We start from the raw sequence: 21,065 nt of genomic DNA on the forward strand, positions 1-21,065 counted from the left end.
CCTTGTTACTAAAGTATCACAACACCAGAGTCAAGTACTGGACAATACTACACATATATACTTGTTACTACAGTATCACAACACCAGAGTCAAGTACTCGACAATACTACACATATATACTTCTTACTACACTATCACAACACCAGAGTCAAGTACTGGACAATACTACACATATATACTTGTTACTACAGTATCACAAAACCAGAGTCAAGTACTGGACAATACTACACATATATACTTGTTACTACACTATCACAACACCAGAGTCAAGTACTCGACAATACTACACATATATACTTGTTACTACACTATCACAACACCAGAGTCAAGTACTGGACAATACTACACATATATACTTGTTACTACACTATCACAACACCAGAGTCAAGTACTGGACAATACTACACATATATACTTGTTACTACACTATCACAACACCAGAGTCAAGTACTGGACAATACTACACATATATCCTTGTTACTACACTATCACAACACCAGAGTCAAGTACTTGATAATACTACACATATATCCTTGTTACTAAACTATCACAACACAAGGGTCAAGTACTCGACAATACTACGAATATATCCTTGTTACTACAGTATCACTATATATTACTATATATGGTATCTTCGTTCCCTGTATTGTGATAATTATCGTGTCATATTCTTGACAATACACACTCCTGGACACGACATTATATTTTATTTCTTGTATATAATTTGTATCATAATTATTGTGAAGTACTTCAGTAATTAAAGAAGAAGAAGGAAATAAACCCTTTGTCAATAATAAATATATATATTTTATAGGTTCTTGTATCATTGAAGCTCTGGTGGTCACATGACCCTCAGAGATCTTCTCACACTCACCCGGGGACTGAGGTTTGGGGGGAACCACGGCGAGTCTCTTGGGGGACGAGGGGAGGGACCGGGTGAGCTCCGAGGTCCTCTGAAGCTCCTTCCTCCCGACTGTTGGAGACATCAGAACGAGATCACAACGGTTAGAGCTGCAGACATGTTGGAACATCTCAAAAAAACGACGCCACACGATTCTCATCTATATTTCATCCAATGTTTCTCCCTCCTGGAGGCACCTGCTGAGAAGAAGCTCCTGAGGGATCATGTTTGGGATCCGAGACAGAAAGTGGATCAAAAAAGGGATGAACTTTTCCTCTCTGACTCCAGATCCACAAGGAAAAACCCCTGACTCAGATGTGTGGGTGCAGGAGCTGGTGTCGGGGGGTCCGAGGAGTCCTGGCGGGGGGTCGGAGGAGGAGGAGGAGGAGGAGGAAGGTCTCGGAGGAGAAGCTAATTAGAGACGTAATGTGAGAGAAGCTTCTGATCCAGAACAAATCCTCAGAGTAGCTCCTGAGACTTGATCAGACCCACGAGCTCTGTGTGTGTTTGTCTCCGTGTTGTGTTGAGTCTCAGAGCTCGTTACTGACACGCACACCCCTGTGGACACACACACACACACACACACACACACACACACACACACACACACACACACACACACACACACACACACACACACACACACACACACACACACACACACACACACACACACACACCTTTACACACACCCCTCATACACACCTTCACAATGACACACACACACTCCCTGATACGCACCTTCACATTCACACACACACACCGCTGTCTTCACACACACACACCGCTGTCTTAGACACACCTTCACACACACACTCATACACACTTTCACATTCACACACACACACACACACACACACTAACACACACACACACACACACACACCCCTCATACACACCTTCACATTCACACACACACACTCCCACACACACCTTCACATTAACACACACACACTCTCATACACACCTTCACATTCACACACACACTCTCATACACACCTTCACATTCACACACACACACTCTCATACACACCTTCACATTCACACACACACTCTCATACACACCTTCACATTCACACACACACTCTCATACACACCTTCACATTCACACACAAACACACACTCTCATACACACCTTCAAATTAACACACACACACACCCTCATACACAACTTCACACACACCCCTTATAGACAACTTCACACACCCACCCACACACATCTACACACACACACACCCTTATAAACACACACACAGACGCACAACCCTCATACACACCTTCACATTCACACACACACACTCCCACACACACCTTCACATTAACACACACACACTCTCATACACACCTTCACATTCACACACACACTCTCATACACACCTTCACATTCACACACACACACTCTCATACACACCTTCACATTCACACACACACTCTCATACACACCTTCACATTCACACACAAACACACACACTCTCATACACACCTTCAAATTAACACACACACACACCCTCATACACAACTTCACACACACCCCTTATAGACAACTTCACACACCCACCCACACACATCTACACACACACACACCCTTATAAACACACACACAGACGCACAACCCTCATACACACCTTCATACCCACACAACACTGACACACACATACACACATGGCCACATAAACACACACACCCCACACATACATGCCCTCGCAAACTCACAAACACACCCCACACACACCCCTCATACACACCTTCACACGCACACACCTTCACCCCCCCCCACACACACACGCACATGGCCTCATAAACACACACACCACACTCACACACCCCTCCCCCACACACATGGCCTCATTAACATACACACCACACAGGAGACACAAACCTTCACACACACCTACACTTACACACAAACACACATCCTTCACACACACACTCACTCTTAAACACAAACACACACACAGGCTCACACACACGTGTAATGATCTCTTAAGAGATTAAGATGGATTTATAGAAATATACGCAGGGAGAAAAAAAATCAATAACAATTGAAAATATTTCCAATTATTATTAAACGTTATTTACATCTCAAGGGTTAAAACACCAAACGATGTCAACAGGATTATGAATAGAATGTTTATTCAAGACGGGATTAAACACTTTTTGTGTGTTTGTTTTAGTGACGACACGAGTCGATGAGTTTTGTACAAAACTCTCTTATCATAAAATATAAACAAATGATCTTAAGCTCCGCCCACTGAAAAAACACTTCCTGGAGATTCAATATTGAGCATAACCACGCCCACTCTGCTGTGATTGGTCGCGCATGGTAGGTTTGTCACCGACCGTCATCAATCCCGGAAGTCTCCACCTCCAAGGGACTCGTTGTAATAAACAAAGCTGGGGGGCGAGATTACAGCTGGAGTAAAGCCGTTATTGTGTCATGATGGACTCTCGTAACCTCTCGTTCGCCCAGATTTCAGGCGTTGATCTTCTAAGAAAGAAGGTCAAAAACTTTGGGCACCAAATTACTATTATACAAACAAATACCTTCCCCCAAAAAAGTATACGTTCAATTTAAAAAATATAAAAGTGCTACTAAATATAAAAAAAACAATATCAATAAAAAGAGGAGAAAAAAGGTCTTTAAACAAACATCTTTTAAGTAGAGTTTAACTGGCAATAAAAAAGTCCTAAATGGTACAACCGCCACAAATACTCTAAAATAGTGACCTCAAAACTTGTGGCCTGAGGGCCATTTGCGGCCCTCAGAGAGATTATCTGTGGCTCGCCACTAGAACAACCTTTTTACAGCTTCAGCTATGCAGATAAAACTGTGTATTTTCAATTGAATAGGTTATATTAGACCTGGGCAAAGCAATTTTCTTTTTTCCTTAAGATAATTAAATAATAAAGTAAATTGACAAAAACTTTTCAAATAACATGCCTTCCATCATCTTGTATATTTGAATTAATAAATATTTCTAAATTGTAAGTTATTAAGCGTTCAGATTTGATGACAAATCAAAAGAGAAATAAAAGTCCGGGGATAACCACGACCTCACATTCTGTCAACTCATCCTAAAAGTTACTTATTTATTCTTGCAAAAACACATTTTTGACTGTTTGGACTTTATTGTACGTGAACAACTTCATTGACACACGGTTACAGAAGCGATATTTGTGAAGGTCCAGCCGATTGTATTTTATTTTGTATATTCACCAAATATAACTTTACTTTTATAACTCATTCCCTGCCTGATAACCATCCCATCGACATCACACCAAGACGATTCGTGAAAAAAGGACAAACATAATTCTATTTTAGTGGAAATGGCCTTTGGTGTCAGTCAACTTTTGGACAGAGGCGGCAAAAATAACGCCACGAAAATTTAATTTTCTCAGTGAGGGAGAATATTCTGTCGAGTGACACTCGAGACCCTTCGGGACGTTCGGGATCAGTGGGAAGAAAAGCGTCATCCATATTTATAGAGGAGGTTCCACACGATTGGTCGATTGAAAGCCCTGATTCAATCAGGTGGAATATCATGAATATGAACGAGGAGATTCAATCAAACCCGGAACGATTCATCCATCACTCATCAGGTGGAGGAATTTTTTAGATCTTGGAATAGAAACGACTTTAGGTTGCACGGTGGCGCAGTGGTCAGTGGTCACTCCGGTTTCCTCCCACAGTCCAAAAATATACAGAGGTTGATTGAGAACTCGGGGAAAGTGTCTATAGGTATGAGTGTGTGTGTGAATGGTTGTGTGTCTGTGTGTGCCCTGTGACAGACTGGTGTCCTGTCCAGGGTGTCCCTTGCCTCACCCCCAAAGAAACTGGGATAAACTCCAGCCCCCCGTAATCCCCAAAAGGGATTAAGCGCCACAGAAAATGAATAAAAACGTCTTTAGAGAAGACAAAATTGCCAGATCAGAGCTTCTCACCGAAGGTTATTGGGGGATGTGAAGCAGTCTCAGAACCAGGGTTGTTTATAATAACTTCACATGGCTCAGTCCATCAATATTTCACCGCAACTTTAAGTCATTTAAGCGTGAAAAAACTTCCGCAGCTTGACTTCCTGGATATCGGAATAAAATGTTTCCGTCCTTTTGAAAACTTCAATAATTCAAGCAGGTTTGTTTGTTTCAACTGATGGAAAAATATCGCATGTTTATTTCATGTCGGGGGTCGTGGGAGTGAAGTTTTACGGGAGTTGTTGAGTGCACTGACCTCCGGGGGAGCTCCTCGGCTGAGCGGGCAGGAAGCGGCGAGGCAGCGCCGGCGTGGACGGAGGCTGGAGGCTCCGACACGGTGGCCCCGGAGGTTGAGCGACTCTGTGCTGAGGAGGCTCCTCGCTTTGACCTGTGGGGACGAAAATCATCACCAGACGAACCAATGAAATCAGCCTTAAAACATAGATTTAGAAATAAAACGATTAAAACAATGTACAAACAATTTATTTTAAAAGTGAATTAAACAGTTTCCAAAGCTATTAAGTGCAACACCTACTGCCTAAAATGTAATATTGCCTCTGTGTACGCTTTAAACGTCAATTTTAAATGATCAGAGAAGCAGATGGAGAACGAATGCGCCTCCCATGATGCAACACTAATAGACTCAGGGACTCATTCATTCCTCGAGCTATTAGGTTGTTTAATTCAGAGTTTGGTGGCAGGAGTCGAGTGCTATTAGGCATTGTGTTATCTCAGGGTCAAGTTGACCTGAAGGCCTTAAAACAAATGTGTTTGTGGTATCCCTTGTGCTGTCTTTGGGTCAAGGTGAACGACCTCCCAGTGTCAACTTGACCCTGAGATAACACAAGTGTTAAAGCCACAAAGGGTGTGTATTGTCAAGAATCTAGCGACAAGATACGTATCACGATACACGAGCCACGATATATTTTGCTATATATTGTGATACTGTAGTAACAAGTATATATGTGTGAAGTATTGTCGAGTACTTGACTCTAATGTTGCAGAATTTACAGACCACATGACTCGTGACGAAGTCGTAACTGATTTAATTTGTTTTCAAACCAAAATATGTCCAAATATCAGGTTTAAAAGCTGCTGGAGTCGATTGTATCCTCTCGTCCCCAGTTGTCGCCGAGATTTCATTCCTTATTACGCTGCAGGGGACGTAAAAAAGAAACAAAATGTAATATGGTTCATATATTATGTGTTATATTATTTATAATGTTGTATATAATTAAATTTTAAAGTAATTCAAAACAAGTAAATAAAACAAATAACACACTAAATAATGAATTAAATATAATATATGATAGTTTATGCATTTAAGATTGTCTTTAGTATAATAATTATAAAATGAACTAATTTTATACAATGATATATTAAAATAAGTAAGATGAAGTCGTGACTGCTTCAATTTGTTTTCAAACCAAAATATGTCCAAACATCAGCCTTAAATCTGCAGGAGTCACTGTATCCTCTCGTCCTCAGTCATCGTCGGGATCTTGCAGAATTTCATTGTTACTTCAGAGGACGTAATGACTGCTGCCACCTAGAGGCCGGAAGTATATTTGCAACATAAAAACGCTGCTGAAAAAAAAGCGTCTTGGGAAAAAAAAAACGGATTCACAAAAACCACCCATGAAAAAATGTGGTGAATGTCAATCACCGGCAGCCTCATGTTGAATAAATGTTGTGTTCTTATCACGACACAACAACTGACACACACCATGAAACGCACAGTCCCATGAAAACACGTCCATCATTACTCATCCTGTCACACGAAGACTCTTCCATCCATCAAAACCCTGAGGTTGATTCACTCGCTTTGAAAAACACACAGATCGCATTTTTCTTTATTCCTGATCAATAAAGATACGACGGTCGCTCTCTTTATCATCATGATGGACGATACGAGAGTCTAGATGGTGTTAAGAACCTGCTTCATTTAATATAAACTGCATTTTTAAACATCAATATGGAGGCCGACTGGTCCAGCTTCAAACCTCTTGTCTCTAAAAAAACCTCTGCAATATTGATGCGTAAGAATCAGCGTGAGACCAGAAACTGGGACAATTTGCTTTGAGAAGTTTTCTTTTGAAGTTTGGAAAAATAATTTGGTCCGAAACTCGAGAAGAATCACAATATTTCACTCATTTTAGTTTGGTTAGAACATGATTATGTTACGTAAAGAATGATCTTATATCAATGTTTCCATATTCATTATTAATTTGAATTTTTCTGGTTTGAGGATTTTAAATTCTTTATTTTTAAATGAGGTTTTATGAACATATAAATGCTATAAAAAAAACATTTACACATGTTTCCAATGGTTATCTAATTATACCTTTACTTGATCAACTCTACATATAACTTGATAAAGATCGTTTTTTTTAGTTTTTTTTACTAATTTTCTCTTCCTTTTATTTGTCGTTATTATAGGGATTGGTTTTATATTTTTGTAAGTGATTTTATATCATTTTTTTCAAAATTAAATGTACATAAAACGAATTATAAAACATTTTTTACGGCATAATAAGCTTTAAAAGCTGCTGGAGTAAAATAGTAAAATATATGATATATACTGTACATTGTTTTTTCCTTTAGAATCTTTAATAATAATAATAATTATAACAATAATATCTTTTTTTTTTGACATAATAAGCTTTAAAAGCTGCTGGATCCGACTGTATCCTCTCGTCCTCAGTCATCGGCGTAATCTTGCCTGATGTGATGACTGTTGCCATCTAGCGGCCGGAAGTTTAATTGCAACACAAAAATAAAGTTTCATGAAAATTTCCATGTTAATTCTAAATAAAAACAAAAATAATATATATTTTAAACACACATAATGAATGAGCTATTAACCATAAACTAATTATGATAGAATGAAAAAATTCAGAAATACATAAATTAATATTTTTGTTTTTCTATTAATGCAGATAAAGATGCAGTTTTAATTTGCAAAAAAAAATTGAAATATGCTTTATTTTTTCCTTTAGAATCTTTACTAATAATAATAATAATACATTTACAAGTGCTTTTCAAGATACTCCAAGATGCTTTAAATACAATTACTAAACAAATAAATTGTACACAATTCAATTAAGACTAAAGATTATTGTAGATTGTCCCTTTATTTATTTATTTTAAAATAAAAATGTTTATTTGCCCCTTATTTATTTAGGCTTGAAGACCCTTTATAACAGTCCCAGTATATAAAGTGGCCCCTGAGGACCTTTGCTCTACTTCCACTCGTCATCCACGCATTTTTTATTTTCTAGGTTTTATCGTGTATTTTATTTTCAATCTCAATCCCACAGACTTCAACTTAACATCGAACTCAGGCAGACGAGTTGAAAAATGTCTTCATGAAACAGACTTTCATTCAGGAGTTTGTCGACTTCGTTAGCGACAAGAACGCGTCGATTTTCGTGACAAATTGGGAAAAAACCCACCAAAAGCATTGATGTATAACGGCTCCAGACTGAGGAGACGTGGGGAAGAAAAAACAAAAGGATGAGGAGGAGAGGAAGGTGTCGAGAGAGAGAGAGCGAGGAAATGTGTTTTATGAAGACAAATGAACAATAGCGAGGATATTAAACCGGGGAGACGAGCCAAAAGAGTGTGGGAGGCTTTTGTATTTGGAAAATCTCATTTGAGAAAAAATACAATATCGGCGGAATAATTCCGAGTTAGCGAAGCACGAGCACGCTGGGGAAATTCTGTGAAAATTAATTAACCTAAAAACTTTTTTTGTTGGAAAGTCTTGCCTGCATGCTAATGATAACTTTGGCTTAGTTTTTCGATCACTTGCTAAGATATTTGTGTTGTTCATTTTCAGTAAGAGTCCAGTATCTCACAAACCAATGACCTCACACGACGCTGGTGTCATGAGGTCATGAAAATAACTAAACACTTTTTAGATAATAAAAAGCCATTTGCACCTAAAAGTAGGTGTTAAAATATTAAGCTATTGCTAACTTTGGCTTAAATTTTGATCACAAGCTAAGATATTTGTGTTGTTCATTTTCAGTAAGAGTCCAGTATCTCGCAAACCAATGACCTCACTCGCTGGTGTCATGAGGTCACGAAAAGACCCCAAAAATCTCTTTACGTATTACAACCATTTGCACCTAAAATGAGGAGTTAAAATGTTAAGCTAATGCTAACTTTGGCGTAAATTTCGATCAAAAGCTAAGATATTTGTTTTGTTCATTTTCAGTAAGAGTCCAGTATCTCGCAAACCAATGACCTCACACGACGCTGGTGTCATGAGGTCATGAAAAGACCCCAAATATCTCTTTACGTATTACAACCATTTGCACCTAAAATAAGGAGTCAAAATGTTAAGCTAATGCTAACTTTGGCGTAAATTTCGATCTCAAGCTAATATATTTGTGTCGTTCATTTTCAGTAAGAGTCCAGTATCTCGCAAACCAATGACCTCACACGACGCTGGTGTCATGAGGTCATGAAAAGACCCCAAATATCTCTTTACGTATTACAACCATTTGCACCTAAAATGAGGAGTTAAAATGTTAAGCTAATGCTAACTTTGGCGTAAATTTCAATCAAAAGCCAAGATATTTGTTTTGTTCATTTTCAGTAAGAGTCCAGTATCTCGCAAACCAATGACCTCACACGACGATGGTGTCATGAGGTCATAAAAAGACCCACAATCTCTTTACTAATTACAGCCATTTTCAACTAAAATTAGGTGTTAAAATGTAAAGCTAATGCTAACTTTGGCGTAAATTTCGATCACAAGCTAATATATTTGTGTCGTTCATTTTCAGTAAGAGCCCAGTATCTCGCAAACCAATGACCTCACACAACGATGGTGTCATGAGGTCATAAAAAGACCCACAATCTCTTTACTCATTACAGCCATTTGCAACTAAAATAAGGAGTTAAAATGTTAAGCTAATGCTAAATTTGGCTTAAATATCCATTAAAAGCTAAGATATTTGTGTCGTTCATTTTCAGTAAGAGTCCAGTATCTCACAAACCAATGACGCTGGTGTCACAAGGTCATAAAAAGACCCAAAATCTCTGTCATTTATCCTCTCAGCATGCAGCTCATGCTAACATTAGGTGTTAAAATGTTAAGCTAACGCTAACTCCTAAAACGCCAACACTTACTACATTGAGTGGAGTTGTTGAAGTTTTGAGGGTTTTCGGGTCAGATCAAGTGTTTTTACTCGCTCGTAACTCAAATATTTTGAAGAGCAAAACCTAACATGTTTTTTTCTTTTTTTAAATGGTGCTAATAAATATATATAGTTAGTTATATTTAAAACTTTCTCTGTTATAACATTTAAACGATCTTGTGAATATTTTAATATGCGTGAGTACGTTTGAGGAATTTATTACGACATGATTTTCAAACTCAACTTCTGGTGTCAACAATGAAAAAGATACTGATGATTGTTGTCAACATGGATTATTTTTGATTTGTCAGATTCTCCCTTCACGTGTCGGCGTCCTTTAGTCGCTCTGGCTTCAGACGACGGTTCGAGTTATTAATCCGGCGAATTAAATTGGAGCAGACGTTTCATTTGTTCTGCTCGTCCATCACTGCTTCCTGCCATTAGTTTGAGGTTCAACGCCGGCCTGTTTTCACTGCTCGGCATTTTGATCACGTGGAGTTTTGATGTAATTTTACGCATCATTTTTGTAGCTTTTTTCCAAACATTCCATTTAATTCCATTTAAACTATGTGTTCAAATTATTTCTTGAAAAATACAACAACATTATAATTCCAAGCAAATTGTAGGGGTTTGTATTGGCATATAGAGGCAACAATAAGATATATTGTGATACTGTAAGTGTGTATTTTTTATCCGTGATAATACAGTTGTAGTATTGTCCAGTACTTGACTCTGGTGTTGTAGAATTTACAGACCACATGATTGTTGACGAAGTCGTAAATACTTTCATTTGTTTTCAAACCAAAATATAATAATATAATAATATATACATAATAATAAAATATATGGAGTCCACTGTATCCTCTCGTCCTCAGTCACCACTGGAATCTTGCGTAATTTATTTGTTCTCTTAACTGCGGAGGACTTAATGACTGCTGCCATCTACAGGCCGGAAGTTTAATTGCAACACTAAAATGAAAAAGCGCTGTAAATATTTTCATGTTAATTGTAAAATTGAATGGAACTATTTTTTATGATTGCATTATTAAATTATTAAATACAAATATAAACCTTAAAAGAACTATGATTTAAAAAAGAAAAATGATACAGAGCAGTTTAGCTTTAAAAGCTGCTGGAGTCGACTGTATCCTCTCGTCCTCAGTCATCGATGTGATCTCGCACGATTTCTTTAAGGTATGACTAGTGGCCAGAAATTTAATTGCAACACAAAAATAAAGAAGTAGTAGAAGTACCATGAATATTTGCATGCAAATTGTAAAAAAAAAACTACAGTAATAATGTATATTTTAAATATACATTATTGAAATATTAACCATAAAATATAAAAATGTAAAGCCAAAAATGTATATATTTTTTAAAATAGTGATACAGTTCTGTAAAAAATATTGCAATATGTACAGTAAGTACAACAATAATTTCTTACACCCCTAGAAAATATTTCATTGTTTTGACAAAAAATATCTACAAAAAAAACACACAAGCCAACCTTAATTACTTTGTCTCAGAAGGACTAAAATACACGTTGCCTATAGCAACCAGAATCTAAACGGCTTTGTTTAGTGGAAGCTCTTAACAAACACAGAGGAGCTGCTGACATGTTCTCTGTGTGACGCCGCTTTAAAAACTGTGAACATCGTCGCTACAATAAAAATGCAAATACATTGGCAGCATTATTACACATCAAGGTTAAAGCGTCGTGTAGCGATGAACGACCTCAGAACCATTAGCTCCGAACACAGATACATTAAATGATAACAGCAGCGGTCGAGGCTCCTGGTGAGAACATCATCTAAAAGTGGATCCAAACTTCTTGTGCGCGATGAGAATTTTAATGTATTTTTCAAGGATTTTCAAGATGAGGCCAGAAGTTTAATTGCAACACAAAAATGAACAAATGCTGTAAATATTTTTATGTTAATTGTTAAATTAAGCCTTTTAAATTCAATATAAAAACTTGACAAAAAAACAACATTTAACCCTTTTGTTATATCAGTGTCAAGGTGACTCGAAGGCCCTGAAAACAAATGTGTTTGAGGTATCCTTTGTGTTGTCTCTGGGTCAAGGTGACCCTGAGGTCTGAAAAACAAATGTGTTTGAGGTATCCCTTGTGTTGTCTCCGGGTCAAGGTGACTCGAAGGCCCTGAAAACAAACGTGTTTGTGGTATCCCTTGTGTTGTCTCTGGGATAAGGTGACATGAAGACCAAAAACAAATGTGTTTGTGGTATCACTTGTGTGATCTCAGGGTCAAGGTGACACAAAGGCCTGAAGAGGAATGTGTTTGTGGTATCCCTTGTGTTATCTCAGGGTAAAGGTGACCCGAAGGCCCCGAAAACAAAATGGTTTGTGGTATCCCTTGTGTTGTCTCTGGGATAAGGTGACACAAAGACCGAAAACAAATGTGTTTGTGGTATCCCTTGTGTTGTCTTTGGGTCAAGGTGACCCTGAGGCCCGAAAAAAAATGTGTTTAAGGTGTTTAAGGTGATGTCTCTGGGATAAGGTGACACGAAGACCGAAAACAAATTAGTTTGTGGTATCCCTTGTGTTATCTCAGGGTCAAGGTGACCCGAAGGCCCCGAAAACAAAAGTGTTTGTGGTATCCCTTGTGTTGTCTCTATGATAAGGTGACCCGAAGACCGAAAACAAATGTGTTTGTGGTATCCCCTGTGTTGTCTCTGGGATAAGGTGACACGAAGACCGAAAACAAATGTGTTTTTAGTATCCCTTGTGTTATCTCATGGTCAAGGTGACCCAAAGGCCCCAAATACAAAAGTGTTTGTGGTATCCCTTGTGTTGTCTCTGGGATAAGGTGACACGAAGACCGAAAACAAATGCGTTTGAGGTATCCCTTATGTTGTCTCTAGGTCAAGGTGACCCTGAGGCCCGAAAACAAATGTGTTTATGGTATCCCATGTGTTGTCTCTGGGTAAAGGTGAACACATGTATTTCTCCCGGAGACAACATAAGGGATACCACAAACACATTTGTTTTCTGGCCTTCGGGTCACCTTGCCCCAGCGATAACATAAGGGGTACCACAAAAAAAAAAAGTTTTCGTGGCCTTCGGGTCACCTTGACCCTGATATAACAAAATGGTTAATAAAACGACAACATTTCAATGAAAATCAAAGGATTTTAAAAGTTAAATTCAACTTTTCAATATTGTAATGGCCCTGATATACTTCCATGAAATAGAGAATCATCTAAAACAAGTGAAAATACAATGATCACATCATTAAAAAAAAACAGCAGCTTTCATTGAAAAGAATGTTAAACACTGGTGCGATCACTTGACACTGCGGTCAGACCGTTGGACCCCCCGGAGCGTCACAAGGACCAGGTCCTTAGTTACGGTCGTCGACGCTCGTGATGGAGGGAAGATGTTGTCACAGCAGAAGCTGCTGATGAAGGAGCTGAAGCTGCTGCTGAGTCCCTGCCATGTTGGATTTCCTCCTCAGCTGCAGAGTGGAAACCATATCTAATTGGCTGATCTGATTTGCCTTCCCCACAAGTGTGTGTGTGTGTGTGTGTGTGTGTGTGTGTGTGTGTGTGTGTGTGTGTGTGTGTGTGTGTGAACACGCACCATAGTAACCATCTGCTCACAGTGAGCTAGCCTGAGTCACATGGCAGATCTGAGCCGTGGCATCTGGAGAAAGGCATCCCTTCTCTTTGTGCCATTTCCTCCTTGTCTTCCACTCACTCGTCTTTTTTTTCTTCTTCTTCTCATGTTGTCTTTCACTGTCGCTCGGTGTAATCCCTCTCGTTATTAGATTCACAGTTATTTCATTATCACCTCCGCGGAAGACGGATGGAGGTGATAACAGTGGGGAGGTGTGTGTTTGCAAGCCGATACAGGGTCAACGGTACGATAGGTTGTGATACTGTAGTAACAAGTATATATGTGTAGTATTGTCGAGTACTTGAGTCTGGTGTTGTAGTATTTACAGACCACATGACTCTTGACGAAGTCGTAACTGCTTTCATTTGTTTTCATGCCAAAATATAATAATATACTGTATATATATAATAATAATATATATGGAGTCCACTGTATCCTCTTGTCCTCAGTCACCACTGGAATTTGGCGTTATTTGATTGTTCTTTTAACTGCTGAGGGCTTAATGGCGGCTGCCATCTATAGGCCGGAAGTTTAATTGCAACACTAAAATTAAAAAATACGCTGTAAATATTTTCATATTAATTGTAATATTAAAACAATAAAACATAGTTTTTTATTATTTTTTTATAATTGCATTATTTAATTATAAAATACAAATATAAACTTAAAAAAAAAAGAATAATGTGTATGTGTAAAATATGTTCAAGCATCAGCTTTAAAAGCTGCTGGAGTCCGCTGTATCCTCTCGTCCTCAGTCTTTGGATGTTGCAGGATTTCAGAGTTCCTTAAGCCACAGAGAGACGTATTGATCATGGGTGTGTATTGGCAAGAATCTGTCGATATGATATGTCTCACGATACAGGGGCAACGATATATATTTTACTATATATAGTGATACTGTAGTAACAAGGATATATTTGAAGTATTGTTGAATACTTGACTCTGGTGTTGCAGAATTTACAGACCACATGACTCTTGACCAAAATCAGCTTTAAAAGCTGCTGGAGTCACTGTATCCTCTCGTCCTCAGCTATCACTGGAATCTAGCGATATTTCATTGTTCCTTCAACTGCGGAGGACGTAAGGACTGCTGCCATCTACAGGCCCGGAAGTTTAATTGCAACACAACAATGAACAAACGCTGTAGATATTTTCATGTTAATTGTAAAAATTTAAAAAATCTTACCAATTTACTAATTATTTTATTATAAACAAATTTAATTAAAAATATAAACCTTAAAGAACCATCATTTAAAAAAGTTACTTAAAAAAATAAATAGATACAGAGCTGTTTGGCTTTGAAAGCTGCTGGTGTCGACTGTATCCTCTTGTCCTTAGTCATCGGTGTGATCTCGCACGATTTCATTGAGGAGGTCATGACTAGTGGCCAGAAGTTTAATTGCAACACAAAAATAAAAAGGTTCCATGAATATTTGCATTTTTATTGTAAATAAAACTAAAATGTATATATTTTAAACATACATTATTGATATATTAACCATTAAATATTTATGATAAAATAAAAAATGGCTAAAAAAACTATTTTTTTAAATATTGATACAGTGCTGTTAATTATCAACTTGGTTTTTGTTTTGAAACTAAAACATGTCCGAACATCAGCTTTAAAAGCTGCTGGAGTCACTGTATCCTCTCGTCCTCAGTCGTTGCCGGGATCTCGCTGGATTGAATTGTTCTGTTAAGGATTGTAGGAAGGGGGGGGGGTAGGTACTGACTGCTGCCATCTAGTGGCCGGATGTTTAATTGCTACACAAAATGAACAAACGCCGTGAATATTTGAATGTAACATTTGAAAAATTTGAATTATTTTATTTCAAACACAAAGAACTATGATAAAAAAAAAACTACTTCAAATGTGAATGACAAACTTTCAACATTCTGTTGAATATCTGTTCAGTAAAAATTGCGATATTTAAGTGAATTTATATTTTCTCACACCACTAAATCTTTATATACATAAAAGGTCAATTCTATTGTGTTCAAATCCTGATTTGAACCTTTCTTTAGATGTGCAATCCAGTACAATTCTCCTGATAAATCATTTAAAACCCATCTTAAATACTTTTGCTTTTGATGGTTTATTTGTATGTATTTGTACTAGTGTCTAATAATCCTCAACCATCACTGTCGAAGGTTGTCAGTCGACGGATTGAAACAATGTACTCCCCGGTCTAAGTGATTCGACCACCGGCCTAAAATCTTCTTAGCTATGACGTAAAATCGATATCCTCTAAACGGAGGCGACGCACCTTCATCTGACCTTGATTTATTTGCTCTGTTTGCATACAAGATTGTTGGAGTATAGCGTCCCGGGAGCTACACGCTACTCCATATAGCATTGATTAGCCATTAACCCGATCCCGCTTTCATCGCCGCCGCTGACCCCCGAGGACGGCGTGTTGTGAGTGAAGGCCGAGGAGAACCGGCGTTGAAACGTGCCGCGGATCCGTGGCTAATTCCTCTGTGATTGACAGATTGTATTACATTAGCCGATGGTGAATATTATGGATGACGCCGGTGCCTTTGAGCCAAATTGATGTATGAACTATATGTTCGTGAGAAATTATCCATTCACCGATATATTGCGATTTTTTTTCAAGATATTGTTTCGATATTAAAGAATACTACATCAATGTTTTAAGGGGGGGGGGTTTCAAATCTTTTTTTTTATCATAGTTAAATGATATCATAGTCAAGCACTCGAAAATACTACAAATATATCCTTGTTACTACAGTATCACTATTTATATGAAAATATATATCGTTGCCCCTGTATCGTGATACGCATCATAGCGACAGATTCTTGGTCATTACGTCCTCGGCGGATTAAGGAACATTGAAATCCTGCAACATCCAAAGACTGAGGACGAGAGGATACAGTCGACTCCAGCTGCTTTTAAACCTGATGTTTGGACATATTTTGTTTTGAAAACAAATGAAAGCAGTTACGACTTCGTCAAGAGTCATGTGGTCTGGAAATTCTGCAAAGCCAGAGTCAAGTACTTGACAATACTACGAACTTATCCTTGTTACTAAAGTATCACTATATATGGTAAAATATATATCGTTGCCCCTGTATCGTGATACGTATCATATCGACAGGTTCTTGACAATACAAACTCCTGGTCATTACTTTTTTCTGCGACTTAAGGAACATTGAAATCCTCCAACATCCAAAGACTGAGGACGAGAGGATACAGTGACTCCAGCTGTTTTTAAAGCTGATGTTTGGACATATTTCGGTTTCAAAACAAATGAAAGCAGTTACGACTTCGTCAAGAGTCATGTGGTCTGTAAATACTACAACACCAGAGTCAAGTACTACACAATACTACAAATATATCCTTGTTACTACAGTATCACTATATATAGTAAAATATATATCGTTGCCCCTGTATCGTGAGACATATATTGACATATTCTTGCCAATACACACTCCTGGTCAATACGTCTCTCTGCGGCTTAAGGAACAAATCCTGCAACATCCAAAGACTGAGGACGAGAGGATACAGTGTGGTATTTGTGATGTTTCCCTCTAGAGGGAAAATCCTCCCTTTCTCTTCGTCACTTCATTTATCGTGAAGTTCGTCGTATCTCAACCATGGAGAGAACAAAATGGATTCATGAGGCGAAAGAAGCGAACAAACCCGGCGACTCTTTCTTCTGAGCCAAATAAAGATTTCTAGGTTGGTTAATTTCCCCTGGTGTCATTGACAGATGGATGTTTGAGCTCGTCTCTCTCAGGTTCTGTGGTTTGATGGGAAACATGGAGAAAAAGGGACGAGAACTCAGAGTCATTGCATTGAAAGACAAGGTAACAGACTTTTAAACCTTCTTTGTATCCGGGGCTGCATTTATGATGCTAACGTTTAGCTTCTAGCTAGCATTGTTGTTGTCAAGACAACGCACCTTGTTGTTAAGTTCTGGGAGAGGCTGACCATATGTCTTTTTCTTACACAGACTTTGTATCCTCTCATCCCCAGTCATCGCCTGGATCTTGTAGGATTTCTGTTCCTTTAAAGTGCGGAGGACTGTTGCCATCTAGTGGCCCGAGGTTTAATTGCAACTCAAAATGTAATAATTGCTTGTTAATTGTAGTTAGATTTTTGAAAAAATGGATGGACGGATTAATAAGGAGATTGGATTACAAAATAAATATCGTGGCAACCAATCAGCAGTCTGGCAGAAAGGCATCATGGGAGTTCACTGTGTTGTTGGCACCATAGGGAAGGTGGATGTGGAAATTACAACCTTTGACTAAACTTATTGTTATTGACTGCAGCTTGCATAAAATATAATTAATTATATCATTAATATATAAAACAATGTTTTTAACCTAATCTCAATAATCTTTATCCAGATATTTAGTCAAAATGAATAAGTTTCCCTCAGATATTCATTAAACTTTACTTATTTCTCTTCAGATACTTATACATATTATATACATATATACATAATTCCATATTATAGTATATAATATAATACCTTCGATATTTTTTGGCGATACAGGCCATCATTTGTTGAGCTATTGATAAATCTAACACCTTAAAACTGTCACGTCAATTAGAATTAACTCATTTCTTTCTAGTTTAGTTACTCTATTCAATACTTTTCAATCAAAATCGTACCTTAAAACTATTTCATTTTAGTGTAAGAACCTTTTTTTTTTACTCTGTTTTACTGTGTTGCTTTTTGGTGATTCAGATTAGGGTGACACTAAAGTTTGATCACGTCAAGCTTTGAAACAATCTAAAAGTACATTTTCGTGTAGAAAGTTAACGGATAAACTTCGGAAAAAACAATCGACGTAAAGAGTGCAACGATACAAGGAGTCCATGATGCCGGAGTGTGATCTCCAGCGAACTGTTCTGAGCATCAAACATTCTGGTAGAAGTTCTCCGCGGGAGGTCTGGGATTTATTTTTTTTATCCCGTCCTGAGACATCAAATGAGGCCAATAGTTCAAATGGAAATGGAAGGAGAAGGTCACGAGCGTCACGCGGAGTCGACAGCGAAAGTTAATATTCTGGCTCGAGCCCTCCGGCCTCTCGCTCCGTCTGCTCCAGCGACACATCAAAGGTTCCTTCATCCTTTTTTCGTCTGTCGCCCTTTCACTTCGCTTCGGTCCCACACCGAGTTCAGAGTCGCCGCCGAGGAACATGGAAGCTGCGTCGACACGTCTGTGTTCAGGTGTCGAGACTGTGTGTCACATCGTCACCGAGAGTGACAGCTTGACTACGCTTCCAGGCAGATCTGCCATTTCCTTTGGAATTCTAGGGAAGTATTACAGTGACATTAGAATATTGAAGGGTTGGATTTAATATTTAATTTTTTTGTTTTTTTTTTATTTGGATTTTCTTTTTTTTTTAAGTATTCCATTTAAATGTGTATATGTGTAGATTGAATAATTGTATTTAATCATTTCAAAATTATAACGTTGAATTTGTTGTTTTTAATTAAAAATTTTGGTTGAAATTTTCCTTTTTTAATTTAGTCTTGTTATTCCAAAATATGTACATTGAAAGGTTTTTTTTTTTTTAAATAGTTGAATAACAAAATTAACGTTTTTTTTTAACAGATAGAGTTCGAAATTTTAATTTGAATAACTCTTTGTAGTGTTGGTTTAATAGTGAACCCAGACAATACCAATAGAGGAGTGAGGTACTTTCAGCCAATCAGGCGACGCACAGACGATCATGTGACTGATACACAGTACCAGGGCCGGGTCTAGACAGGCATGTATGAGGGGGCAGCCACAAATATTGAGGGGGCATTGTGCTGTTACTTACTTACTTACATATAAGTTTGAGGGGGCACAACATTTATTTGAGGGGGCCAGGCCCCCTCTTGCCCCTGCCTAGACCCGGCCCTGCACAGTACTCTATTAGTATTGTCTGGTGGCACCATTATACCAAATATCATAACGTAATTATCAATATATTTAGGCCAGGATTTAAAAAATATTGAAATAACATTGTTTTTAACTATTAGAATAAGAAGAGAATTAGAATATCAAACTGTAAAAGTAACAAGTTGATTGATTGTTGATTAGTTGAGTTCACTGTATCCTCTCGTCCTCAGTCATCACCCAGGATCTCGCAGGATTTCGTCGTTGCTTTAGATGCCGAGGACGTAATCATTGCTATTTTACTATATATAGTGATACTGTGTTGTGACCCTGGTCTGGAAAAGCGCTATACAACTATTTGTAGTATTGTTGAGTACTTGACTATGATATCATTTAACTATGATTAAAAAAAAAAGATTTGAAACCCCCCCTAAAAACAGGTATCCCCCCCCGATACAGTATCTTGAAAAACACATCGCGATAATTTCTCACAAACCTATTGTTCATACAGTATGTGGTCATGGTTCTATTTGTAAATTATTTAATTTAATTATTTTAAAAAATAAAAAATTCATACCTTAAAATAAAAATCAAAGTTTCATCAATTCAAATGTAAGTAAGTAAGTAAGTAAGTAAGTAATATTTATTTATATAGCGCTTTTCCAGACCAGGGTCACAAAGCGCTTAAACAAACAAAACAATACTCAAAAAAGTATATACACTTTTAAGATCAAGATAATACTGAGAACAACACAGGAGTTCCAGAAAATCAAGGAAAAGCCTGAACAAATAGAAACGTCTTAAGGTGTTTCTTAAAGGAGTCAGTATATCCATCAAGAGCAAAGAGAGAGAAGATCGTTCCAAAGCTTAGGAGCAACAGCCTGAAAAGATTTCTCTCCTCTGGTCCTGAGTAGTGTGCGTGGAACCATAAGTAGATTCTGATCCACAGACCTCAGAGCCCGAGCTGGGGTGTAAGGCTGGATCAGATCAGTGATGTAAGGAGGAGCCTGACCATGAATAGATCTGAAAGTAAGAACCAGAATTTTAAAGTTGATCCTGAAAGAAACTGGAAGCCAGTGAAGAGTTTTAAGGATCGGAGAAATGTGAGTTCTTCTACTAGAGCAGGTCAGAATTCTCGCTGCAGAGTTTAGTATCAACTGCAGACGAGACAGATCCTTCTTGTTAAGACATGAAAACAAACTGTTACAATAGTCCAGACGAGAAGAAACAAACGCATGGATTACAAGCTCCAGATCATGTTCCGACAACATTTTCCTAAGTTTAGAGATTTTTCTCAGTTGAAGGAAACAGTTTCTGGTCAGTTTTGTTCAGTGTCGAACAAGAGATATGTCTTTATCAAATACAACACCCAGGTTTCTCAGGCTCAGTTTGACAGACTGACCTAAGTCACCCAAGTACTGACTCAACCCTGGAACCTTATCATCAGGAGCAATCACCAGTGTTTCAGTTTTGTCCACATTTAGCTGTAAAGTGTTTTTCACTCAGCCATTGTTTGATTTCTAGCAAACAATTGACTAAG

The 21,065-nt window shown here is 37.9% G+C and overlaps 1 protein-coding gene across 1 annotated transcript in view; it reads right to left on the reverse strand.

Annotated features, from left to right (window-relative positions):
* mtus2a (microtubule associated tumor suppressor candidate 2a) overlaps nucleotides 1-21,065 on the reverse strand; it is a 60,943-nt gene that overhangs the window by 10,729 nt on the left and 29,149 nt on the right. Inside the window, exons 5-6 of the mRNA XM_087806784.1 lie at nucleotides 5,130-5,261; nucleotides 875-973 (exon numbers count right to left, since the gene is read on the reverse strand). Of these exons, the coding sequence (XP_087662910.1) occupies nucleotides 875-973; nucleotides 5,130-5,261 (231 nt within the window). The remainder of the gene's footprint in view (nucleotides 1-874; nucleotides 974-5,129; nucleotides 5,262-21,065) is intronic.

This window comes from Callionymus lyra, chromosome 14 (assembly GCF_982586985.1).
Source record: "Callionymus lyra chromosome 14, fCalLyr1.hap1.1, whole genome shotgun sequence".
NCBI lineage: Eukaryota > Metazoa > Chordata > Actinopteri > Syngnathiformes > Callionymidae > Callionymus > Callionymus lyra.